The sequence below is a fragment of the Lissotriton vulgaris genome, chromosome 1_1, assembly GCF_964263255.1.
Source record: "Lissotriton vulgaris chromosome 1_1, aLisVul1.2, whole genome shotgun sequence".
NCBI lineage: Eukaryota > Metazoa > Chordata > Amphibia > Caudata > Salamandridae > Lissotriton > Lissotriton vulgaris.
The window spans coordinates 1,695,830,954-1,695,857,861 of NC_141685.1; the positions used below are offsets into that span (position 1 = coordinate 1,695,830,954).

Here is a 26,908-nt window from a genome sequence, read left to right on the forward strand (position 1 = left end):
TGTATTGCTGGGGTATCTATTCTAAGGTAAGGAATCTAACACTAACCTGTTTCTTTCAGGTGGTCAAGTTTTTTACCTTCGGTGATGATATATCTGTAAGAAACAGTAGTTAGTGTTAGATTCCTTACCGCCCCACCCATCCTCCCCGTTCTGCGAACCGATATCTAGGGTTAAGGACATCCCTTTCAGGGCCCTAGTTTTATGGCACCAGTGTTGGTTTCTATCATGGCTCGGCATTCCTGGCGCAGAAGGCTATGTACAGAACTGACGTCAGCGCGCGATGGCGGCGTCTAAGTACTCTGACGACATCATCCCGGCGATCAAGACGCTGACAACGGACGCGGAGCCGCAGACGATGCCTTGCGACTCGCAGGGGTACTGTTGGCGAAGACTTTCCGGATCCAGTCTGACGCCTGGGGATATTCTAAGGTAAGGAATCTAACACTAACTACGGTTTCTTACAGATATATTGTTACCGAAGGTAAGTAACTTTAGCTTTAATTTAGGAGCGAACACAATAAACATGATTGTAACAATACACTAGAATGGTAGATTGGAGTTAGGAGGTTCTGAAGATGTAGTCTAGTCACCATGGGAGGGCTTGGTGTTTGCCGTGTAGAAACAGAGGGACTGGTAAACCAAACAGATATAGTTGAGAATTAAAAGAATGTGACCAAATTCTGTGCAAAAAACATTTAACTACAAACCATCTTAATTTACAGGTTGGGGAACCTAAAACTATAAGGGAAGAAATGGTGGAGTTTGGAGCTGTTGAAGAAGTTTGTAGTTCTGATACTCAGGTGAGAATTGCAGTTATTGTTTAATAATTTCCTGAAATGCATTGATGAGCTTATGAAAGTGCATTCACGTAGACATTTTGTAGTATGCAGAGTAGTGCTCCTGTAAAACCTGCCTTGGTGAATTGGCCTTAAAACATTTAAAATGGCAATAAAATCAAAATACTTAAGCACTATTCATCTACTCTCAGAACAAATAGTAAGGCCAATACCCAGTTTGCAGTTTTTCTAATATGGTTTTGAGTGTTTCATGACGATTTAAAAATGCACATAAGAGTATGTAAAATAGTACTCCTGTAGTATTACTTCCCACACTCTTGCTTTTGGTACTTGCCACCAATGTGTAGACCAAGGGTCTCACTTGGAAGTGGAAACTCTGTAGTTTCATTAAGTGTATTTCCTACTAATTTTTTTGCAGTGACGTAAATAAAACTGTATAGATTTTAATGTATATTTCAGTACATTTCAAAAGAGGTACTGTACTCTCAAATCTGTATATGTAAAATGAACATGCTCATTAAGAAGTTATTGAAAGGGTATTTTCTTTAAAAAAAATAAAGAAACAAACAAATTCCAACCCAGAGAGATGTTTTTATTTCCCTATTTTCCTTCTATTGAAAAGTCTCTTGACTTGCCTATAGACTCGATAGAGCCAGTTACAAGCCTAGTGCATACTGTATTCGTGTATGTGTTTGTTCCATGCACCATTCTCAAGACAAATCATCAGTGTTTACTACTATATTGTTCCTCCTGTATATATCAGGCAAAGGGCATGTCAACACGTTATTTTAAGTGAGCTAACCATGTTGGAAAAGGTGAGCCGAAACTTTGCATCACTAAAAGACATTCCATCGTCACAGTACACTATCTGTTGTTCTCCAAATCAGCAGATCCTTTAGGAGGGATCAGTAGCACAGTGAAAAGGTCTACTCATTTTCTTTTACACACTATTTCCTGACAACCCTTTCCATGTTGCAGGTCATGTTTTCCAACGACTTTTTAGTGCCAATATGCCTTGGTCCAACCTAGAGAATTGCTGGTGGCTGCAGCCAACCCACGTTATCAGTTTCTACGTTGTAGCTCCCAAAGGCTGGGCAGTATGGGTTAGCCTTACCTCCTTTGGAGGGAGCTGAACACATTTTAATTTTTTCGAAGAGAAAATACAAAAATGCATCCAAAATCAACGATATATATCTAATTTGATAGTGTATATGAAATAAAAAATTCCAGGTTTCTAACTTGCTGATGGGAAATATTTTCTTATTAATCCTTTGCTTTACTAAAGTAGGCTTAACGCATTAAAATTAGATTTGAAGTTGAGGATTAAAAATGATCACAAACTTTCTCATGCCCCATTCAAAGTCTTTTTGAATTGGATTCCTCCCTCCCCCAAGTGAGTTAACAAAGTCCCTCTTGCAAGTTTTGACTCTAATTGGCCCGCAGCTGGATTAAAAATGATCAGATACTTCAGGAAAAAATTGACCGAGCTGCTGGGCCCCTCCCTAACACAATTTACACACTATTTTAGTTTTTTATTTGGGTTGTTTCTAGTTTAAACATTAATCTAGATTGCAGTATTTTCCCTTTTATCATGGTTTTGAGAGACAGTTGCTTGACAAGTTAGGGTTGACTCTAAATGCCCATTGTTGTCTGCTTGGTATATCACATGCATGATGTGATCAAGGCTTTCATGAAATTCTTTCTCAACATTTTGTCAACAGCATTTTGCTGTAAAGCAAGATTTCCATGAAGCTACACTATGTTTCAGATTAGCTTATTACTGAAAAATATAAGTGCCATTAAAATAAAATAAAAGTAAATATTTGCATGGAACCCCTAACATTTACCTTTGCAATTTCAGGTAACCGAGAATGTTACAGAGGAAGTGGTAGAGTCTGAAATAGTCACAGACATTTGCGGCAGCTTTTCTTACGATAATTGCTACAATCCAGCTGTAGCAGACGAGAACCATTCTACCAGCTACCGCCAAGAGGATGCAAACCGTACCCTTGTTAATGAAGGACCTGTACCTAAAGATAGCAGCACCACAGCTGTTGAAACGTCTGAGCATATGGAGAGTGTGCAGCCTGTGGTTTGCTACGAAACAGTGATTTCTGAAAATGATAATTCATTGGGTGATGGTTTTATGACTTTAGATGACAAAGAAGACTATGAAACACCTTTGAATGAGACTGTGGCATCTCAAAAGGAGTATGCTAAGAGCCACGTACAGTCTGAACTAATTCATTTTAGCCATCTGAACATGAGGGGAAATGAATGTACTCCTGCAGACCTAGAAGTATCCGCAAAGGAGTCTATAGTTTATGGTTCTTCATACAGTAAGAACTCTTCTCCTATACCATTGCGACCTGACAATCAGAGAGCAGATAATCAAAACGAGTTTGTAATAGATAATTATGCCAGGTCAGGATCAACAGTAAGTAATATCCATAAAAGAGGATTTAATTCCTTTCTTGGAATGGAATACAAGGAGCCTAAACCATCTGGTGAAATTAGAGTTGAGAAGTCACCATCAGCCGGTTGGGTGGTCTATAAGCATTTCAGTTTACAGAGGAACAACTTGCCACCGATGCACCAGTCATCCAATGTTGGAGGCCAGAAAGATGTCTTAGGCCCTGTACACGAAGAGAACCTGTGCTGTATTACAGACGAGCCCTTTGCACCTCATTTACCAGATTCCGCAAAAAATGATGAACATGAGGAATGTGTATTATATTTCGACAACATAGTAGATATTAGCCCTGCAAGCACTCTTGACGAGAGACCTGTTAGTGAAATACCTGACCATTTAGAAAGAGATATTGTTGAAGAGTTAATTGTGAATACAACTTCTCATAATACAGGAGACGAAACGTTATGCCCCTCTCCAAGAAGTTCGTCAAATTTGGATGGTGTGTGTGCAGATGCTGACAACCATACAGATAAAATGTCAAGTACATCCGCAGCTGTAACTGGTGATGATGTTCAGAAAGGTGTGAGTGGAGGTCAGAGTTCTGACCATCGTTGTTCCCAGCATTCAGCGGATATATCAAAAGAAGTTGGCAGCATCACTGAATGCTCCACAGATGAACTCGGTACTGCCTCAGCTTCAAGGAGGGATGATGTCACCCCTAGAACAAGATTAAAAAAGCATAATTGCAACAACATAGAGTGTGAATATGGTGACTGTAAGTGTGAACAGGACTCTATGCATGGAGAAAAGTGGACTCCACATTTGAAATGTAATCAAAAACACAAAGGCTTTTCCGACTTGGTAAAGGATGGGCGATACCGAATGTCGAGGACATATAGAAACTTTTCTGTTACAAAAGATGTAAAAGAAACCAGAATTGCAGTACGAGGCTTTCAGAGGGATCCTGGTTTTTCAGACAAATCAGATTTCCTGTCTTCATGGACTAATAGATGTGTAGTTCGAGATGATGTTACACGGAGTACATTAGATCTTGAATATTTACGTTTTATTCACAATATGAATCAGGTTATAAAGAGTCAGACTCGTTATAGCCCAACGTCAGGAGAGAGGTTGCCTTCTAGAAAAACACAAGAGGCCAGGTGTCGAAGTCCACTTGTTATAACAGTATTGTGTTCAGAACAAAGACTGGGGGCTACGAATCAACGAGCTGGGTGTTACAAACAGGCCGAATTTGATGTATCATCTCCAAAATCCCGATTCACAGAACAAGTTCCAAGCTCTAGATATTCAAAAAAGCATACACACCGGTCACGTGAACAAGCAACTCCCTTCCACTTTAATCGATTACGCTACAAAAGTAAAGCAGTGGAGAAAGGTGGCACATCCCTTCTGACAAGTGAATGTTCACAGTCTTGCAGTGTAGTGCTTGGTAACAATGCATCTGGCAATACTGTAAGAGACCAGAGCACAGTGCCAGACCAAGAACGGACAACTTCTGAGCAAGAAAGGGAGCAAGTTGCCCAAAAAGAAACACTTTCATCTGTTACCCATGAGCCAGTCGTTTTGGAAAATATCATTACAAGCCTATGCAGTAACATTGCTTCCAGGCTGAACAGTGTGGCCAGTGAGGCCTGCAAGAGACTCCTAGCATTTTACATTTGTGAGATTGAACCAGAGCCTTACTTTTCAGAGATAAAGGTATGTGTATTTTCATATGCTTTGCACTCTTGATACTATATTTTGAATCGCAGCTGTCATTTAAATACACTGGGTGCTGATGCTGTGCTCCTAGGTTCTAGCAAGATCACTTATCCTTCATTTGCTCTTCGCCTAATTGTGAATTTCCAATTGTGCATGAATAGTTCGAAATCCTCAAAAATATTTGCTTACTAATGAAAGTTAAATGCTAGAAGACCCGCATTTACTGCAATGAATCACTGAAAATTTCTTATCCGTTTTGACTATGTGTGCTAGAATCAATTGATCTAATGATAGAATTCACAGGACATGATATGGGAGGTGGGTTGAAGGAGCCTGCAGCTTAGCACACCATAGACATGTCAAGTGTATGTTGTACATACAAGGTATGCAGAAAAACATGTAAATAATTATAAAACCCAAATCTGATAGACTTCTATCCGCATATTTCTTACCCTAGAAAATTCCCCAGGCATCAGACTGGATCCAGAAATGTTTCTTGGAAAGTACCCATGTGTGCCGACTTCAGCTCCACTTGAAGTCGTCCACGCTGGGCGTGACATTCAATGTCCCTATGTAGGCGCCACCCAGGCACGCTTATGCCAGTTCTTTTCTTTCCACACCTGCCAGCGCTGATCAGCAAAGATCTGCCCCTTAGTCACTTTGTGCCTAGGTTTTTTTGATGTTTTGTTGAAATAATTTTTGAGGTTTACCTCCTGGTGTGGCAGGCATGTCTTCGAGGAACGCTGCTTCAAGCTCTGTGGAGCCTCTCACCAGCAGATGTTGGTGCTAGACCTGCACTTGGTGTGCCTTTGGTGCCTCGAGTAAGAACCCGGCCCGAAGGCCTGCCCTGACTGCCACACCATGTACACAAAGGCTTTGAGGGAGCGATCACTCAAGCTGATGGCTTAATGTGTGACACAACGACGTTCACGGTCCCGGTCAAGAGGAAGGTCCCTGGAGCTGTCGCGGAGCCCATAGTTAGATCGCCTCTCCGGCCGATGAGACAAGGGAGCGTCACCTCAAGGCCTGGCTCTGTGGTTTATCCCGTATCTGGGTCGGCTCTGCGCCTCCCGATTTTCCAGGAGTTGGAACAACTCCCGCCTAATTGCGCAAATTTAATTATGCCATGCACCGCATCTTTGGGCAGCCCATTCCCTATGGGGCCCCTTTGGGCCCTGTGGGTTTGGGAGGGGCCCCTACTGGATCTATGCTGGCTGCTCTGGTGCCATTCGGGCCCCAAGGATCCACAGATGGATCGATGCTGGCCGTGCCACCCCGACCTTCTCCAATCCCGAGGCGAATACTCCCCGCGGCTCCATCCCCATTCTCATCCCTGACTCCAACATGCGTTGTTCAATGTGGCCAGAGCCCTACCTTCCGGGCCGGAGCCTGAACCCTATTATTACGGGCTAGGACTCTGAGGATTGGGAGGATATGAAGAATACGAGCCTTATGAGGAACAACTGGACTGGCCTAAGGTTCTGGGTTTAGCCGATGTACTGGATACTTCTTCAAATACTTACATGTTTTCTCTCCCTATCATGGCTACGGAGGAGAGAGCTTCTTTCACATTTAGATTCGAGTACTGCAACAGCCTCTATGCAGGTGCCAGTAAGTCGGTCCTACACAAATTCCTGATGGTACAACACGCAGCAGCCCATCTAGTACTAAAATGGCCCCCAAGAGATTGTCAGCCTCGGCTGCACTGGAAGCACTACACTGGCTACCAATCCACAAAAGAATTCTGTTGAATATTCTGCTAATTACCTTTAGAATCTTCCACTCCTCTAGCCCTCACTATCTGCGGCCCAGGTTTGCACGCTATGTACCGCACTGTCCTCTTAGATCATTTAACGCCAATTTGATAAAAACCCCCAGTGTTCAGATGTGTCTTAAAAGGGGGAAATCAATCACAGTGATTGGCTCCAAAGCCTGGAACCAACTCCCCAACCACCTTCGCTTTATCCAATCAGAAACTCTTTTCAGGAAGGCCCAAAAAAATTGAATTTTTGCCGCTCCTGATGCACTATGTAGAAAACTTATCTAAATCATTTCTCCACCCTCCGCTATCCTGTCTACCAAGCGATCCGCTTAGCGCCACAATGCTCCTCTGAGTGATAGCTGTCCTTTACAAATGCCTGTTAACATAACATAACATTGGAGGTGAGGAGGGCAGCTGAGGTTGTGGACCTTTTCTTGCCTTCGGTGGCAGTCAAGACTAATGTTTTGACAAAAGTGCTTCAGCCAGGAGTGTATCTTTAAGAACCGCTTCTCCATTTCAGTGAGGCACTTACTGATGTCCTGCTTGGTACTTGGTCCAAGCCCATCACAGGGGCTCCTGTGACCAGGATGATTGCCAGCCGCCACCACTCTGCTCCAGGGGACCCAAATTACCTTACCTAAAACCCTGGCTATGGCCAAGTCCTGGGGCCTTCTTATGGCCTCTCTTCACCCTCAATCCCCCTTTCACTCCTTTATTGACCACGGAAGGGGCGGGCAACCGCATCTTTACCAACTCAGCCGCCACAGCATGCAAGCTCCCTAGCCTCCGCATGGCCGCGGTTCCTACCGGTCTGTGAATCGGGTGGTCAGCAGTCAGGTCAGTCCACCATCCCCCCTGGTGCCCGATCATGCAAACCGTCCTTGTCTATCCACATATCATCATGGGCACCCAGTCGGTGGCAGGATTCTCCATTACCTGACCCGCTGGCAGTCCATAACATCGGACGTGTTCACACTGTGAATCTCATCCTCAGATCCTTACCAATCTATTGTGATTTTCATTGGGCCAGCGGTTAATCTTATACCGTCTGTGCTTTTTGGGTCTGGGTCACCATTTTAAAAAAAAAAGGAGAAAAGTAAAACATTTTGACTGTTGCGTTGATTCTAACTGGTGTCTCCCTCAGTCAATCCCCTACCCTCATGTGAAGTGTGTATGCTTCAGGGAGCGAGAAGAGAGTTTAGAGTGTAAAAAAGTGTGAAAAAGGGTTGGTGGTGCCTCACGGAAGTAACACGATGGGAGTGAGCAGGAAGGTATTCGCCTGCTTCCTCAGGTTCTCATCATCAGCGACCACCAATCCATAACAAAAATGTGTGTAAAGTGAATAGAAAAGAAAAAATGAACACTGGTGCTAGAACGTCAAACACTGCATGTACACCAGATAGTTTATCTCGATGTACCGCAGGATCAACCCAAAGATTAGGACTGCGGGACCTGGACCATAGCTCCGCCTGTCCCAGTTAAAACCGAGCTAGATCACACTGGCTGTTTAAGTTTTATTCAGTGCTGTGTGTCTGCTCATTTAAAAGCCGACATGTTACATTGCCAGGGGAGAACTCACTGCAATTTCTTCAAGGCGTGGGTCAATCACACCATCCTGCACCAATTGTTGTCAATTATTTAGTGTTCCGGGATATTGCCTCTCATGGGCATACCTGTACCCTTATGCGCATGTGAGTATGTGCATAGTCACTGTCTCACTGGCTGTCACGTTCACTGCCACCGTCAGTCATGACCGCGTTGGTGTATAGCGTTGTCTCAGCACCTCGGTGCTGAGACAACGCTATACACCAACGCGGTCACGACTGACTAAGGGGAGACACCAGTTAGAATCAACGCAACAGTCAAAAAATTAAACTTTTTTCCCTTTTTTTTATAATGGTGACCCAGATCCAAAAAGCACAGACGGTATAAGATTAACCGCTGGCCCAATGAAAATCACAATAAATTGGTAAGGATCTGAGGATGACATCCCAAACCAGTGCCCTCTCAATTTCTTTTGAAGAAAGAGAAATTCAAGATGCTCACTCTTGCTCTGGCCCTCTCTCCCCTGGACCCCGGAGACTGGATGGTAGCGTTGGACTTGCAGATCGCCTATTTTCACATTCCCATTGTTGGGCACAGGCGCTATTTGCGCTTCTTGGCGGCCACACGCATTTTCAGTCCCCCATACTCCCTTTTGGTCTCACCAGCACACCTCAGGTGTTCACTAAGGTGATGACGTTGGTTGCAGCTCATCTGCGGAGATCATGGAAATCTTAACCCAAAAGCATACACCCTTGGTGGAACTCCTTATTACTTCAAAAAATGCTCTGTCTCTGCTGTTTTTGCTCTTCAGTTTACGCTTTATGATCTTTGCAAGACATATTCCACCTTCAGTGGGACTTCTGTACACATTTTCATCATTTTCTTCGACCCTGCATATTCTGAGGAAAATCATGTGGGCGGCAAGCACAGTTCATTCTCTTCCAGGGGATACTCATTAATAGTCATAAGCACTGAATTATCTCCGCCCATGAGCGGGGACCCGCTCATGGGCGGGGATAATTCAGTGCTTATGACTTTAATGAGTATACCCCTGGAAGAGAACTAGGATTACAGGTAAGTAACTAATCCTTCTCTTCCAGGGGATACTCATTAATAGTCATAAGCACTGAATTACCCGGGAGATAATTCAGTGCTTATGACTTTAATGAGTATACCCCTGGAAGAGAACTAGGATTACAGGTAAGTAACTAATCCTTCTGGTGGCCCAGTTTGGGCTGAGATAATCTATTACTTCAGTTTTCGTAATCTGAGCATTTGACTTCATCTTTGGCTTGCTGCCATTCCACAAGTTCCTTATATCCAGGTAGTTGTTCTCAAGTTGTTGTTGGTGAGAGGAGAAAGAAGCCTGTTGACCCTTTAATGTTAAATTTGTGTCTCATCCTTTCATGTTGGGCAATCCATTACTCTTCACACTTTCTTTATTCCGCCCCATCTATTTACGAAGGAGGTGAGATTGCAACAGTTATATCTAAAACATTCTCTAGCTTACTTATTGCTAACTATTTTTGCCTGGATGATCGGCTATTTGTTGGTTTTGAAGGTGCAATAAAGGGAAAGCGATCCAGAAATGAACCTGAAGGATTGTCCTGTACATCCAACTGTGTAATGGGGTGTGGCCAGCACCAGAGCAATGGAGTGGCTCCAGAGTGGAGCTCGTGCGGAAACCCTTTCCCCCGCGTACCCTCAAAAAAGCACTGCCTCCTTTTATTGTTTGGAGTCCAACCACAGTGCACAACTGAGGGACATTATCTTGGGAGAAACATATTCCAGCTAGTCTCCAGTAGAAAGAAGGGAGATTGACAGGGAGTTAAATGCTGTTATGCGACGCGGAGCTGGCCCTATCGGGCCCACAGTCAGCATCTCAACTGTGTAGAGACAACAGCCTTACATAGTAGAACACACAGTGAGACAGGCATGGAATGTCTGCATGGGTATAGACCTGGTGAGGAGAAAGATACTTCTAGAAAATGAATAAAGGGCACCACCAGCCAACGTGATGATAAATAGGAACAAACAAACAGTAGTAGGAAGGGAGATAAACAATCATCAGCTAGATAAGCGCTTTGTAAACTTGCATTACAAACCACCTAATAACATCGAATAATGGAGCACTTGTTAAATGAATATGTTGTGATAACATGAATCACTGAAATGTCTGTCAAGTAATGAACAGGCCTGCAAAGGTACAAGGGAGCATTGACCATGGCTATAGATTCACCAACTCACTTGGGGTGCATCCACTCCTCAGGCTTAAGGATACATGTTTTTGGGGAGATCTAACTCTCTAGTTCTCAGTTAATATTTATTATGTTTATATTTGTTTTATTCTTGCTGGAAAAGCATGGTAATATAATCAATCCTCTGCTGGACTGGCGTCAACATTGGGCCACTCTCCGTGCTTATGCGACTTATAACTTTAAATTTCCCATCTCCCGCCCCGCCCCACTTGTACCTGTGTTATTAGTAGTGCGTCCTAGAATAGCAACCTCTAGGTCATGTGGTCAAACTAGTTCGGGTGTGGCTCTGTGAAGCGTAGCAGCCTGAGGGATCTGGGGCGTGTGAGCTCGGTGAATTCCTGCGAGAGAAGCTTTATAAAAGGGCGCCAGGTCTCTCTAAATGTGTAACCTTCAGATTTAAGTGTTGATGCCAGCCTCTCCATACCCAGCAAATCCCAAATACGATGTAGCCAGGACAGTCTAGATGGGATTTTTTCCGTACCCTATAAAGCCAGTATTGATTGGTGCGCCGCCCTCAAAGACAATGTAATGTGTCTGCCTCTCTTGGATTGCAGTGGGAAGGTTATCGGGTTGGGGAGACCTAGTACTATATAGGAGGGGAATCTGGGGAGTTGGGTGTCGACTTGCGATAGGATCTCTTCCCAGAAGTGTGACAGTCTGGGGCATTCCCAGAGAATGTGAACCAGGTTCCCTGTTGAGTCATCGCTTCTCCATTTATCCCCCCGTTCTGGGTTGATTTTATGTAAACGGGTAGGGGTCTAATACCAGTAAGCAGCGATCTTCACTGCCGTCTCTCTGCCAGAAGTGTTGGGTGTCTTATCTCCTTCCCTATAGTGTATGTCCCTCCATTCCTTCTGTGTTAATTGACATCCCAGTTCTCTTTTCCACCGTAGCTGTAAAGAGGATTTTTCTCTGGTTCTGGGCCTATCAGGAATTTGTATATGTCATAGACTCTTCCTTTGTCGGACTCCCTACCAAGCAGCCACAGCTCAAAGTTAGTTAAATGTTGTTGTGCAGCTTCACTCAATTCTGAGCTCATTACCCAGTGCCTGGTTTGTGTATAGTGAAATCTCTCGTCCTCAGAGAGTGTATTGTCTGCTTTCATGGTGTCGAATAGATTTTCGACCCTCTTTGTCGAATAAATGTCCTATAGATCTACACCCCGACTTCTGCCAGGCGGTGAATGCAGAGCAATTCACTCCTGGGGTGAAGTCTGGGTTCTCCACTATTGAAGTCAATGGGAAGCGGAATGATGTAAGTCCCCTCTTTGTCCCAGCCGCATCCCAGACCCTGAGCAAGGACATAGTGATAGCCAAGATGTACAGGCTAGGAGGGCGGCCTACTTTTTTCAAGAAGGGGATCTTCCACAAGGAGGTTCCAGCCCGCGCCCTGTCACCGCTGTGTGTCCTTTTAGTTTTGCAGTATGGGTGGGATGCCCAGCCCTTCCTCCCTCAGGGTCTGCCAACTTAAATCACGCCTCATCCGAGGTTTCTGGTTCGCCTAAACAAATGTCTGGTAGCTCTCCCGGTGAAGGCCAAAGGGCAGAGTCAAAAATAGGTAAAGTAATCTGTGAAGGGCTGTCATTTTTAGTGCTGTGACAGACCCCAACCACGACTGCGGGTATGGTGGCCAGCAGGCCGGGTCCTACTTCACTCTATCACTAGCTCTCGGTAATAGTTGTATCCCCAGGTACAGAATATTAGTTCTCCAGCTAATTGAGAATGCCTGTGTGAGGTGCTCCTGTGTCGTTTGAGAGTCTATCGGTCTCAGCACCTGCAAATTGGTAATATTTACTCTACCACTTTAGACCTCTTGCAGAAAACTCAGGAGCGACTCCCGAGGGTTAGCGAGAGAATCTGATAGAGACATCTAGCCGCAGATTCCTTAACTTAGAATATCCCCAGGCGTCAGACTGGATCCGGAAAACTTTCTGCAGCAGCACCTCTGCACGCCAGGAGCGGTACGCACGGCTCCGCCCTGACGTCGTCCACGGACGTGACGTCAGCGGAGCCATATATACCCCTCCCGGCACGCTGACGTCAGTTTTCTTCTTTTCCGTGTCCCATTGCGGATCCTGGAAAACCAGTGGTTCCTTGGCCTGTTTTTCAGGTGTTCTCGACGCCTTTGGCATCCCGGAGCAGTGTGCAATGCCTTCGGGCTTTAAGGCATGTGCGACCTGTGCATGGCATATGTCTGTAACGGACACGCAAGCCATCTGTATATGGTGCCTAGGAGTGCACCACGACGCCAAAGAGTGCGACGCCTGTCAGCAAATGAAACCGATGTCCTTAAGGGAGCGTCATATGAAATTGCTGGCAGCACGACTGTCCGGTCCTGCATCTTTGCGCTGCCGCTCTCCCTCTCGGGATCGAGCCCATTCCCGAGGTTGTTACCACGGACGTTGTTCGGAGGCAGGTAAGCACAAGCGTAAGTCGCGGAGGTCCTCCTCCCATACGTGTGACTCTGGCGCCCGTTCCTCTCGCTCTTTGCCAGGCACGGGCGTCCGGTAGTTGTCTCCTCTTAATCCTCCCTTCCCGGGAGTTGGAGCGACATGGGCCCAAATGGAGGCTTATTCAAAAGCACTCCACTCTTATTTTGGGTCTCGCCCTCTCCCTGGTGCGCCTTCGGGTCCCACATAGGTGGAAGGCACTCATGTCGAGTCCTCGCCGGCGGATGCATTCTCGGCGCTGGCTGTGTGAATCCACCCCGGTGCCGATACGACGCCGATGGGACACGGCTCAGAGGGCCCTCCCAGTCAACTGTCCAGCCGACCCCTTCAGTCACTGCATAGCCCTGAGCGGCTTCCTGCACTGACGTCGGACGCGGCGCTGGCCTCGACGCCCTCTCAACGTATTTTCTCCACACATGTTGCCGTGGGGTCGACGTCGGACGGCGCTCAGGCCGAGTCCTCTTTGTAGGTCGTCGACGTCCAGACGACTCCGACTCAACGTTGGTCGATGCCTGTGCCGACGTCCATGCTTCCTCTTTTGCATGAGGTTGGTGTCCCACCCGGGTCCTCGGACGTCGATGCGACTCCCACAGCCTCGTCGGTCGATGCTGGTTCCGGCACATACGCTTCCTGTTATGCAAGAGATTGACGCCCCTATGGACTCCCCAGAGTTGAGGGCGTTTCGGTCCATGGTGCAGGTGCCTTGTGTTGCGTGGCCTTCGGATCAGCCTCTGGCTCCTCCACTTTTGCTGTCTAGTGGATGGGTTAGTCTCCAACCGTCTCCTACCGATGGTTTATTGTCACCTCCCCAGATGGCAGTTGAGGCTAGTGCTGCCTACACACGGGCTAGTCACAAGGTGGTAGCTATTCTTTGTTTTCAGCTCCCTGTGGTTTCCCTGCCTTCTGATCCTTTGTTGTGTAGTGTAGTTCCTATTTTCCCAATAGGCCCTGCGCATTGGAATAACATAAACAGTAGTATAAACGTAGAAGTGCGGTCTTCCAGGTCTCTACTGACTATGCTAAACTTAATTGGGTTTGTTACCAACTAGCTCAGAGGTCACTGGAAACTTTCTTGACTGAATAGGAAGTGATCAGCTTCCCTGGTACAGACAAGAAGGGATTCAGTTTTCCAACAACCGCATAAACATGACAACTTTGCTCCTTAGAATAAGAGTCAATCTCTAGAGTCGTGTGAAACAATAGACAGTTATTTTACTCAGTCAGTTGTGCAGATTACTTTCACCAAGATGCAGAGAAATAGAGAGACTGGCGTTTTCAATAAAGGTATTATTTATTGAACAGTCTTTCTTCTCATGCAAGAGAAATGAATTGCCACAATTGCAAGACTTATTATTATAAAAAGTGCGTACAGTAAAATGAGGATTGCGAAATAATACTGTAAAAGCATTGATATGGTTTCTTAGCCATACAATGGTTAAAATGAATAAAATATATACATTCATATATAGATTCAGCTAACGTACTCAACTGGTGCTTCTAACTACGCCTACCCCAGTGTACCTGACCTAAGCCTAATACTTGGGAGGGAGTAAGTAAGTAGCAGTTTTAGTTAAGTTGGTTTTGCCAAGGTTTGCTTCAAGAATTCTCTCTAAGGGTTTAGTCAACACCATACCTCTGAAATAGAATGTTGGAGGTCTTGTATCTCCTTCCAGGACTCGATATCCCAGTTACTCGCAAGAGTAAGCTGGAAACGCCAGAGCTGGATTTTCTCGGCAGGAGAAAAGACAGCGTCTCTCTCAGCGCGTCGAGGAGGAGGAGGGGCAGCGTCCGTGGGCAGCTTGCATCTGCTGGGCTCTGTAGGGGACAGCTGATCTGCTCCTATGTTCACCACACCATCGCTATCATCGATGTCGTTGAGGCAGCGTTTGCTTAAGGCAACGTTGGTAATATTTATACCTGAAATGTGCCTGGTTTGACGTAAGTGTTTGGACATAAGACGTCAATAAAGATGTCACTAGGAAGTGATCGTCTCTCAGTGCTCATTAGAGTTCTATTACTAATCAAAACATAGCAAGCGGGGTTTTCCCAGGTTGCTGAGTTTTATCTTGTTGAAGAACTCGGAGTGTAATCTAGGAATCTTAGATAGTGGCTTCTGCTGTGTCATTTGCTCTAATGAGCTGCAGAGGAAGAGATTCTGAAATGTGGCTCTGATCGTGTTAGCCAGAGACGATTTTCTGAAATATCACTCTTGATCGTTCATGCCATTATAGGGATACAAATGGATTATAGCCGTATAGGGGCATAAGGTCACAGTATTGATCGGGGTCCTAGATTAGAGCACGACACCCACTCCACGAATTTATGTCCATCAAATTACTAAAAACTAAAGCAATAGGATGCATGTGTAACATTACCCACCCCAAAATACATATTCGCATTTGAAATGGCGTATTTGAAATACATGGAATTATTTGTACTGTACGTCTTTAAGCATAGAAATCATTCAAAATTATAGCATATGTAATCAATGAACGATTTTGCGAAAAAATTACACATGAAATATCTCTTTATACAGAAAAAAAGGGCGAGATAATTTCATCACATAGAAAAGCAATTACTGTAACATGTGCTAGAGGCTGGTGTAAAGTTATTATGTCTCTAGAATTACCTAAAAATAGAAGTTCTGTTCTTTATGAATAGGTTTACTTTAAGCAAAGAATTTTTTGTGCCAGAAAAAGGTAAATATTTTGAAAAAATGTTCAATTCAAAAAATTATTTTTCATGGTGAACAGGGGGAATAGAGTTCCAACGTTTTTCAGTAGTTTTTGTTGATCAAAACTGAAGGCCGAATTCAGAGTTCATGGGAACGCTGTGTGTCGGAATGCTTTTCAAAAATGATTGTTTCTGTTCAGGGGAGAACATCATATCAGACAGGCTCTCAAAAAATTGGTCTACAAAATCAGGTGACAGTTCGACCAAGTTCGATAGTACTGTAACTTGGCAGGTGTGAGAATGATTGCTATCATCAAAGTCTGGATCAGCAATGCTCACAGAGGGTCGTACCTGGGTGATGTTGCTTTTATTTCTCGCTCCACTGTTACCACCTAGTCGTAGCACAGGAGTCTCAACGAATGCCGTTATCAGGATTGGTAGCCGCTGGGGACAACACAATGTGTGAGCCGTTACCGGACTTAGCAAAGTATCGATATCCATTGGTACTGCTGATGGAAGTGCAAGACAGATGTCCAACACGCACTCATCTCCGCATAGCATACATCGAAGCACAGGTAAGATGCAGGTCTGCCATATAGGTCTGAATGAAAGAAACCAGGTCATGTTCAGATCTCTCAGCCTGGCCAATCCAAGGACTCTAGTTATTCGGTCCCGGTAGCGTATTGCTAGGATCGTTTCTTCCATTCCTGCCGGAGTCATGTCTGAGTTTTGGCTTGCCATATCGGAGCAGGACGGTCAAAAACAAAATGCCTCCTACAAGTCCCAAAAATAGGGGTATGCCGCCAAAGACTGAATGGACAAAATTAGGAATGATTCCTAGAATTGCTTTGAATGGTGTTAACAGTCCCGTAAAAATGGTCTTAAATACGCCTGGGATGCCAATGGCACTCGACATGTTAAGAATTTGGCTAAGCATTTCTGTGAAATGCACGGGGCAATTTGTTGATAAAAGGTCATGAATCTCTGATGTTGTCCTTGCAACTAGGAGATCATACGTCTCTTTTGATGACGTGATGGGCACTGTTGTCTGCAAAAGCACAGACTTCATTCTGCTTAAAGTATCAATTCGTATAGAAGAGGCATTCAAACGAGGCCATATGGGAGTCTCTGAGTCTCCACGACCGTTTGGAAACAATGCTTGCATACAGCATTTGACCATGGAAGTTACGCTTACGAGATATGCTTTCCCTGGCAAAAGGCCACAACAGCTGTGATCCGTTATTAGAATGTAACTCCCGTTCGAGAGCTGCTTAAAGAAAGGCTCTGTCTGCGTTGCAGGTGTGACATGTTGGTAGCATGAAAGGTTGTTTAAATTTCCTTCACAGGCTCCGTGTAGATTAATACCCTGGCACAAAAGTATACCGCTTAGTGAATGTTTGCAGTTTTCACCACTAAGAAATACATTTTTGTTGCTGTCACTATAGCATGTGTGTGTGTATGGTAATTTCCATGCTGACTTAATGTACCCTTTACCCAAACGTTCATACTGGCCAGTCGGTATGTATTCAAGGCAATTTTTAAATTGGAAAGTTGTTATCGGAATTGTGATAATCCCGTGTATTATCCATTCAATGACAGGACTTTCTGACATTGTCAAAGGTAATCTCTCAAGTTTTTCGATGCTCAGGATTGTATAGTCTGCTCCTTTCTGTGCCAAGCTGATTTGTTTATCTGTAAGGTTAAGGATGGAAAACAATGACGTTGTGTTGATTAGACGCCATGGCACATAGCCTGAACGAAGTTTCTGCAGCGTCCAGTCTAACTGTACAATAGAACGCAATTGCGACTGGCCATGCTGTAACATTAGCAAGTCATTGTCTATTATATCTATGGCAGATGATACAATACTGTCCAGTGAATATATTCTGGAAGACAGAGTCATTAACCCATTGTCCACAACAGAAAGTGATTTTTCCAAATTAATACGATCAATTTCTCGTATTTTTTCAGCTGTTTCAATTTGTGTGACTTTCCAAGCCTCGTTGTAAGCCGCATATATACTGGTCGCTATGAAACGTTTTCGACGCTTTTTGCGAGGTCTCATAATGAAATCGCGCAAATCAGCACCATCTTTAAGTAAAGATAAGTGTTGCTTAATTTCTGCCAGTGTGGATGTTTCTAGCCATTCGAGGCACAGCTTCCCTACACTGTATGTTGTTACTATCCCTGGATGTTGTCTCTGGGAGTATCTAGGGTCTTGTCTGGTCATTGTTAACCCCTGTGTTTTGTTCAGGAATCTATCTTGACAGTTGTTTGTGTCAGTAGGCCAGATTAACCACTTTTTCCAATCAGGATGTGTTCTGTTTAGATGTAAAAAATGTTGATACGTCTATCTCAATATCTGTTGTTGCATTATCAGGTATTGGCTTCGGAATAGACGGTTTGTTAAGGTCTTTAATCTTAGCTAGGCCAAGACAGGTTGTTTGGTGAATTGTGTCATTTAAAAACATTAATTGTTCTGGGATCATGCAGGCTCAAAATAATGCTTCAAGGCCTTGTACCTGCCAATCTTTTGTACCCCAAATTGGTTTTGTTTCAATGTTATTTTTCCAATAATCAAAACCAAATGTCATCATTTTTTCATAAAATGCTTCTGAATATATCAATTTAGTATTTGTCAGCATTGTTTTCAATCCGGCTTTATCTAACAGTTTATAATAAAACATTTCTGCACCACTGGTGTTAAACCCTGAGAAGTACTGGAATTTCTCATAGAATGTTTTAGAACTGCTTTTAGGTGGAGTAGCACAATGTTCCCATTGGTTATATTTAAAAACATTTCTAGGTTGTGCAGATTTATGCAAGTAATGGTCACCGTAATGTGAGAAGCAGTACATCTGTTCATAACTAGACGAACCTTGTAAATAATCATGTTCTGTAAATCTTGCGGACAACACTAAATCAGACATCATATTATTAATACTTTCAAAATCCCAATCATCAGAAAATGTACTTTGTTTTACAAAGTCACTTAAGGAAACCTTGAACTGGTGAGGATATGTCAGGATTTCGACCGGACCATATACTTCATAGTCAGTTTTGTCCCATACTACCCCGCCGGGTATTGGAATGGCTGTGACATTTACTGTTGACAGTTCTCTTTTCTTCACGTGGGATGATTTGTGTGGTTTGAGGACTAAGTTGATGTTCTGACTTGCTGTGTCCATTGAACTGTATTTTCCCTCAATGAATTTTCCCAAACAAAGTACCATGATGAGCCAAAGCAGGAGGAAAAATACACCTAGACCAAACCAGAACTCTAACCATGGAGAAACAAGGTAAATTGCCTTGAGTTGATGAAAGAGTTCTGTTGCTTTTTCTTTAAAAGTCTTTGTTTCTGGCATCACTTCGGTGTCGTCTTGATCTTCAGAAAAGGTATCGAAATTGATGAAGTAGCCATGCCTTTCTGTCAATTGTTGGAATTGTTCTCTCCAATTGTCTTTCGGTAGCACATTCTGATGCCACATCATTGTAGACTGGTGTTTCTTGACGAACTGATTCAATCTGTGTTTCAAGAGGCACAAGTTCTATGGCATTATTGCGTAGTCCCTCTCTGTACTGCAGGTTTATCAAATGTGATTAGTCTTTCAGTTTGAACCTCTTGAATTGTTGCAAGTTTGGGTATTCTGTTGTTTCTCCGGAGTCCACTGGGCCTACTGTTGATTGTAGGCCACATGCTTGTGGTTTTACCAGGTCGATTGATACAACTCTGTTCTCCTTTTTACCAGCAAGGGGCGGTAGTACTACTGATCTTGTTCCGTTGATTGCCAAGACAGGTACTGCTTTTCTGTAAGAAGGCCCAAATTCTTTCTTCACCGCTATTTTTTCTCTGACTAGATCCCCAATCTTTGGAATCCAGACAGGCCTTGCTGGGGCTGGTGGTGCCTCGTCAGTGGTAGCTGGCTGTTTCTTTAACTTTATGTTGCTTAAGGATTTTCTTGTTTCATTCAAGTCCTGTAAAACAGCCAAACGGTCTTTGATGTCAAAGTCTTTATTCTTATCTTTTACCACTGATACCTGACTATCTAAGTCCTGAATGTACATTCTAGTTCCGAACAATAGTTTGTATGGGCTGAAACCTTTTAGAGAATTTCTTGGCAAGTTGTTAAGACTTAACTGGAAACTTATTAAATGTTTGACCCACCCATCACCCGAACCTAATACCTTCGCTGTTATAGATTGCTTTATGTCCCGGTTTTTTCTTTCCACTACACTGTTCCCTTCAGGGTGTGATGGACAAGAGTATCGCAAGCCAACGCCCATGCTGGCCATGGCCTCCTTATAAGCTCGAGAGCTGAAAGCAGGACCCTGGTCAGAATGGAACATGGCAATTGCGTATGTGCCGATAAAGACTCGCAGATATTTTATAACCGTTCTGGCGTCAGCCGAGCGCTTGGGCCACATTTTTTTTAAGTGTGTTTTGTCTTAAATGATTAATAGGACACTGGATGGCATATAGACAGCATTACGCTGTTTCTAATTGGTAGCCGGGCAACAGACTGAACCGGTTCACTACTGCGATCCCTGCAACAATTGGGACAGTTCTTCACATATATTTGATGTTGCACGCTCATCCCCGGCCACCAGTATACTGATTGTAATTCAGTCAGATTTCTTGATCTTTTTGTGTCTTGGACCTTCACCCATGTGTGCGTCTGCTATTAATAACTTTCTCTGGTTCATGTTTGGAATTACCCTATCCCCCACTCCAGGGATTCGAGCAAAAGGAACGGAGTTTGCATCAATTACGTATGCATAATTGAGTGGATAGTTCACGGGTAGTGCTGCACAGTCGCCTTTTACGGGCGTTTTTACTGCCAGCATGGTTTCCCTGTCTATGTGTTTTTTTGAACGCTTTTTTGTGGCTACGGAAGCCGGTTTAGTTGCTTCCGCTGTGGCTGTATTAGCCAATGAATTCCCTGCAACGTGAACGCCATCACGTTGATGACTCAGAGTGTGTATCACGTGAGTCTTTTGTAGTTCCTTCTGTAAGAGAACTACTTGTTTCCAAAGCATTTTATGCTTGATTGTGGCACCTGTGTCATCTTTGTAATCATTTTGAATCCAGTTCTGCAACTTATTATTGTAAGAGTTGGCGCAAAAATGCGAATCGCACACGATTAGTGTTGGGAATTCACGTTCTGCATTTTCAAGCGCCATCTTTAAAGATCTGATTTCAGCTCGCTGAGCCGAACAGTTTCTTACTGATTCAGTTTTTGTTATTTTCGGTCTGAATTTACCGCACAGCCAGCGACCTTTAACAATCGCGCAGGCTGCATCGTAGGATTTGTTCTCTACGTTGAAATGCTGTACGAATCTATCTGTATAGATTATACAGGAGTATTGTTGGAGAGGCAGAATTTCGATTGGCAGAGGATATTCTTCTTCATAAGTCAAATCATTCAGTTTTTCGAATTGCGGGGCAAAATAGTATTTCACATCTTCCGCTCCAAGAGAATTTACACACTGTATCCATTTCGGATCCAGTGACACTGTAGGCAGGTTTACTGGGCTGAATAGCGCCTCGAAGGCGGATTCCGCTGTGAGGATATTGATCCTTCTGCCATGTGCTAGTTCTCGTTCATTCGCTAATGCAGTTTCTACTGCTTTCACGGTTTTTTCTGTGGGACTGAATGTTTTTTCTGCTTGTGTGTACAAGTGTGATTTGTAAGTTATTGGTACCTTTTCTCCCTCATTAGAGGTCCGGTACGTGAATCCGCATCTTCCTGGGATTACTTTGATTACAAGATCGCGTGTGTTATCACGTGTATCTAATTTTGTTTTTGCTAACATGTCTGTTTGCAGTGATCTCAAAATTTCTGTGTGTTTTTGAGTCCAGGTGATTGGTTTAAAATCAGGTTTAATTAGTTCGTAGAGAGGTTTAACCCTCTCCGCATAATTTAGTATGCAAGTTCTTCCGAAATTCAGGAAGCCTAGAATCGATTGTAAGTTCTTCAGCGTTTTTGGTGCCTGGAGTACAGCGCACTTCTCTAAGAAGTTGTCCGCTAGGCTTTTTCCTTCACTTGATAATTCGTATCCTAAAAATAATACTGTCAGATGGGCAATTCGAGACTTTTTAAAGTTGAATTTGTAACCCTCTGCTGCGAACCCAAGTATGATGGTGTTCACTCTTTTCAAGTGAGTCTCCAAGTCGTCGTCTGTGAGATAGATATCATCTACATAAGATAATGCCTCATCATCATGTATTTGTAGTAACTTGTTGTTACTCCCGCTGAGAATAGTCCTGGGCTGTTTACTGAGCCCATTACTGAGAAAGCGGTCAAGTATCTGCTTTCTGGTGCAATATTTTGACAAAAGAAACCATTTGATATGTCTAATGTCGTTTTATATTTTTTCCTAACTATGTTATTCATTAGTGCAGCACTATGTGAATTTTGTACTGCAAATGTTTTGCAACATGCATTAAGGTGTCTGTAATCCAAAACTAAACAATATGAATTGTCTGGTTTGGAGACAGGAAACAAAGGATTGTTCATTTGAGAGGTGCATGTTTCAATCACCACCTGGTATTCAAGTTGATCTAAAATCTCCCTGACTTGTTTTTTAGCTTCTTGCTTAATGGGATACTGCCTTTGTGCAGTCGGTTGACTTTTTAACTGGATTTTGTGAGAAGGAGAGTCCTCATCCCATCCTACATGATTTTTATATAATGCTGGTGCCTGGGCTACTGCCCATTTCCTTGCATATATATATATTTAGTGTGAATCGGAATGTGATTCGAGAAGGCAGGCATAATCATTTCTTCGCCACGAGGGCTCTCCCTGACAAACTCTGGGGGCCAATCTTTTTCAGCTAACAGAATGTCATAGCCTTTTGAGAGTTTATCCCAAAATAGACCCCTTATTTTCCTAGTCTTATCACCCTCTAAACGCAGTGTTATTTCGTATATCTTATGGGGCTCGCTAACTCTGGTGTCGGCAGTTTCTACTTGAATGTATTCATTCGTGTCCACTGTCTCCAGATGACTCATCAGGATCTTGCGAGCTATGGTGATTTCTGCTGCACTGTCTAGCATTGTCTGTGCTCACTCCCCGTTTTTCAACTGTGTCCTCAGTATTCTCGGCATGTTCGATTACTCTAATACTGGCTACCTTCTTTCTTGGAAATTGAGATTTTTACTTTGAGCAGGTTCCTTGTCTTTGGACTTGGTGTGCTCTCCTGGGTCTGACCGTCCTCTTCTTTCTGATTTCTGCGAAAAAGATCGAGAGGGACGTGTATCAATACTTTGATATCTATCAGGCTTCTTCAAATTATCCCTATTTCTAAGGTTATATCTTTTCTCAGAGGGCTCCCTCTGGGGAGACTGGTGTTCTCGAGTCGGAGTTCTTTCCCTCCGTTGAGGAGACCTTCCTCTTAACTGGAAAACTTTTTCCTTGGGAGTGGATTGTTTATTTCCATCCCAGCTCTTTTTAGGAGTGTTTGAATTATTTTTAATAAATAATTTTTCAGGATTTTCGAGCAGTTGGGGCTTTACTGGTTTTCCACCCAAGCTGTCTCTACCTAGTTCTTCATAACATTTTTCTATAATTCTGGCAAGCTCAATTGGTTGATCTGTTATATCTGTTTCCTTCAACTTCTGGCGGATCGTTTTATCCTCCATTGTCAATTGAACTCACTCTCTATATGCCTTTGTTAATTCTCTTATTTTAACTAAGAGTTCTTCACTTGACATTTTATCAATGTCCGGATGAGGTGTGTAGCTGGCTAGAACCGGCCACGTTGCTCCTGGTCTACCTAGTGGACCGAGCCTGGTAATATGATCATTGCGTTTTAGGGCGCCTTTAAACCAGAGCAGGTGCTCTTGGAATTTTAATGGGATTTCAATCTCCTCGAAAGAGCGTACTCTTCCGGTGGATCCCCTATTTTGGTAATAGTGGAACTCGTGTGTTGCGGTGTTTGCCGCTGGAAATTTTATCCAAGAATAGAATATCTCTGTCTGCCGATATTCGTGTGCCTCTATCACGAAGACGACTGTGCCACCTTGTGTGGTCAGTCCATTTTCTATAAGTTTTGACGTTATAGATTTTCTTATGTTGACCGGGATGATTATCGCACCCGGTTCATTAGTACCGTCGGGACCCTGCTGAGTCGCATTTACTGCACCCTCAGTGGTTCCGTTCTCTAAGTCTGACATTGTATGAAATGCAGGTTTTTTGCAGAGCAGGTCTCCAAGGAGACAAAGATTAGGTGCACAATATTTTGGAACACTGTATCCTTCAACGTTGAATAAACCAGAGCTTTACATAGGAATCTCTTCCTACTATGTTCGGGCGGATTTTAACCTTTCACCCACTCCAGACGTCTATTGGAGTATTTACGGTAGAAAGGGGTCTGTGTGAAAAATGCACGACTGAGTTACTCTAACGTCTTGCGTTAGTTTTATCGCCTTACCAAACGTTGGGCGCCATGTAGTGTAGTTCCTATTTTCCCAATAGGCCCTGCGCATTGGAATAACATAAACAGTAGTATAAACGTAGAAGTGCGGTCTTCCAGGTCTCTACTGACTATGCTAAACTTAATTGGGTTTGTTACCAACTAGCTCAGAGGTCACTGGAAACTTTCTTGACTGAATAGGAAGTGATCGGCTTCCGTGGTACAGACAAGAAGGGATTCAGTTTTCCAACAACCGCATAAACATGACAACTTTGCTCCTTAGAATAAGAGTCAATCTCTAGAGTCGTGTGAAACAATAGACAGTTATTTTACTCAGTCAGTTGTGCAGATTACTTTCACCAAGATGGAAAGAAATAGAGAGACGGGCGTTTTCAATAAAGGTATTATTTATTGAACAGTCTTTCTTCTCATGCAAGAGAAATGAATTGCCACAATTGCAAGACTTATTATTATAAAAAGTGTGTACAGTAAAACGAGGATTGCGAAATAATACTGTAAAAGCATTGATATGGTTTCTTAGCCATACAATGGTTAAAATGAATAAAATATATACATTCATATATACATTCAGCTAACGTACTCAACTTGTGCTTCTAACTACGCCTACCCCAGTGTACCTGACCTAAGCCTAATACTTGGGAGGGAGTATGTAAGTAGCAGTTTTAGTTAAGTTGGTTTTGCCAAGGTTTGCTTCAAGAATTCTCTCTAAGGGTTTAGTCAACACCATACCTCTGAAATAGAATGTTGGAGGTCTTGTATCTCCTTCCAGGACTCGATATCCCAGTTACTCGCAAGAGTAAGCTGGAAACGCCGGAGCTGGATTTTCTCGGCAGGAGAAAAGACAGCGTCTCTCTCAGCGCGTCTAGGAGGAGGAGGGGCAGCGTCCGTGGGCAGCTTGCATCTGCTGAGCTCTGCAGGGGACAGCTGATCTGCTCCTATGTTCACCACACCATCGCTATCATCGATGTCGTTGAGGCAGCGTTTGCTTAAGGCAACGTTGGTAATATTTATACCTGGAATGTGCCTGGTTTGACGTAAGTGTTTGGACATAAGACGTCAATAAAGATGTCACTAGGAAGTGATCGTCTCTCAGTGCTCATTAGAGTTCTATTACTAATCAAAACATAGCAAGCGGGGTTTTCCCAGGTTGCTGAGTTTTATCTTGTTGAAGAACTCGGAGTGTAATCTAGGAATCTTAGATAGTGGCTTCTGCTGTGTCATTTGCTCTAATGAGCTGCAGAGGAAGAGATTCCGAAATGTGGCTCTGATCGTGTTAGGCCAGAGACGAGTTTCTGAAATATCACTCTTGATCGTTCATGCCATTATAGGGATACAAATGGATTATAGCCGTATAGGGGCATAAGGTCACAGTATTGATCGGGGTCCTAGATTAGAACCCGACAGTTGGATCTTCTACACATGGAGCCTTTGCTGCCCCTTGGGGCATCTTTGTTTGACATCATGCTTGGCACATGGGTGAAACCTTCCTCTGGTTACCCTATTGATCAGGCCATAGCTCGTCAACACCGTCCTGCCCCGGATGATCCGCTCTTCCTATCCCTTCACCCTGGAGCTCAGGGCCTAGTTGTTCAGGCGGCTTTTGACTTAGTCTTCCTCCGCCTTGCCACTGTTACCTCCAACCAGGTGGTTGGACACGTGTGGTCACCAGGTTTTTGCCTCTGCCAGTGCTGGCATCCGCGCATTAAATATGGCTTGCGTGTTCGCACACGCATCCTCTACCCTTTGGGACTTGGTTGCGAACCTTCTTCCTTCTATTCCAGAAGGTCTGCGGGTAGAATTGCTTCACTTTCTGCACGATGGCAGGGCAGTGGCACAATTTTCCCTCCGCTCTTCCCTTGACACCACCGACTCAGTGGGACGAGCTCTTGTTTGGTGTTTGGCATTGCGCCGTCATGCATGGTTGCGCGACAGTCGTTTCCTAAACAATGTTTGGGATGCTCTTAGGGATCTGCCATTCAATGGCGAGGACCTTTTTGACCGCCACGCAGATTCTGCGGGCTCCCGCCTCTTGCCTGGGCTACCGTAAGTCTTGCGGCATGACTTCCTGCCCTATGTTTCTCTTTGGCATAGGCAAAGTTGCCTTGTTGGTTTGATTTAAAAAAAGAAAAACAACACGGATCCAGGTTCTTGCATAGTATCTGGATAGTGTAAGCAGTTGTTCCGCCATTTCAGTATTCATTCAGTACAACCGGATGGCTGGTTCTGTCATCCTTCCACTCCTCTGAATGTGTGTTTTACCCAAGAGGACTCCCCTCACAGGGGTTGAGACTTACCCTATGTGGGGTATTTGCTGGCTATGGAGTGACTGCCTTAGCCTTGGTACGCTCCTATGGAGTCTTCCTCACGGACATCCTTCTGGGGTCAGGCTGTCCTATTTTTTCTGCTGCGATCCTCCTGTTAGCATTGCTCTATTGCTCTTCGGTTGCAATTGGCTCCAGTTGTCTGTAATGCTTCTAGGCCTAGGCATGGGTTCCTTGCCGTGCTACCTCTCCCTCGCCTGCCTTGACAAGGTCCTTATATTTTTTTAGCGTTGCAGTGATCCTCTGGTCCATAATGGCTGCTCTTCTTTTGATGGCCAACGTCTCTCGGGGCCTTTGTTCCCTTCACTTCAGGCGCAGTTCTTTCACGGTGGACGCCCTGTCCTTGCTTTGCCCCAGTGACAAAAGCCGCTGGGCGGCACGCTTATTACTATTGGCGCACACTTGGATACACCCTGGTATGTTTGCGTTGTTGTTTGTCTGGTTAGCCCTTACTGGGCTTGTCTTTCAAGGTAGCAGATTATTTTTTTGATAATCAATTTTATTTATTTTGTAAGACAGCAAGAAAAAACAA

General features: G+C 44.0%; 1 protein-coding gene across 1 annotated transcript in view; it reads left to right on the top strand.

Annotated features, from left to right (window-relative positions):
- Positions 1-26,908, top strand: part of TASOR2 (transcription activation suppressor family member 2) — a 911,282-nt gene that overhangs the window by 696,359 nt on the left and 188,015 nt on the right. Inside the window, exons 32-33 of the mRNA XM_086918936.1 lie at positions 723-800; positions 2,659-4,929. Of these exons, the coding sequence (XP_086775062.1) occupies positions 723-800; positions 2,659-4,929 (2,349 nt within the window). The remainder of the gene's footprint in view (positions 1-722; positions 801-2,658; positions 4,930-26,908) is intronic.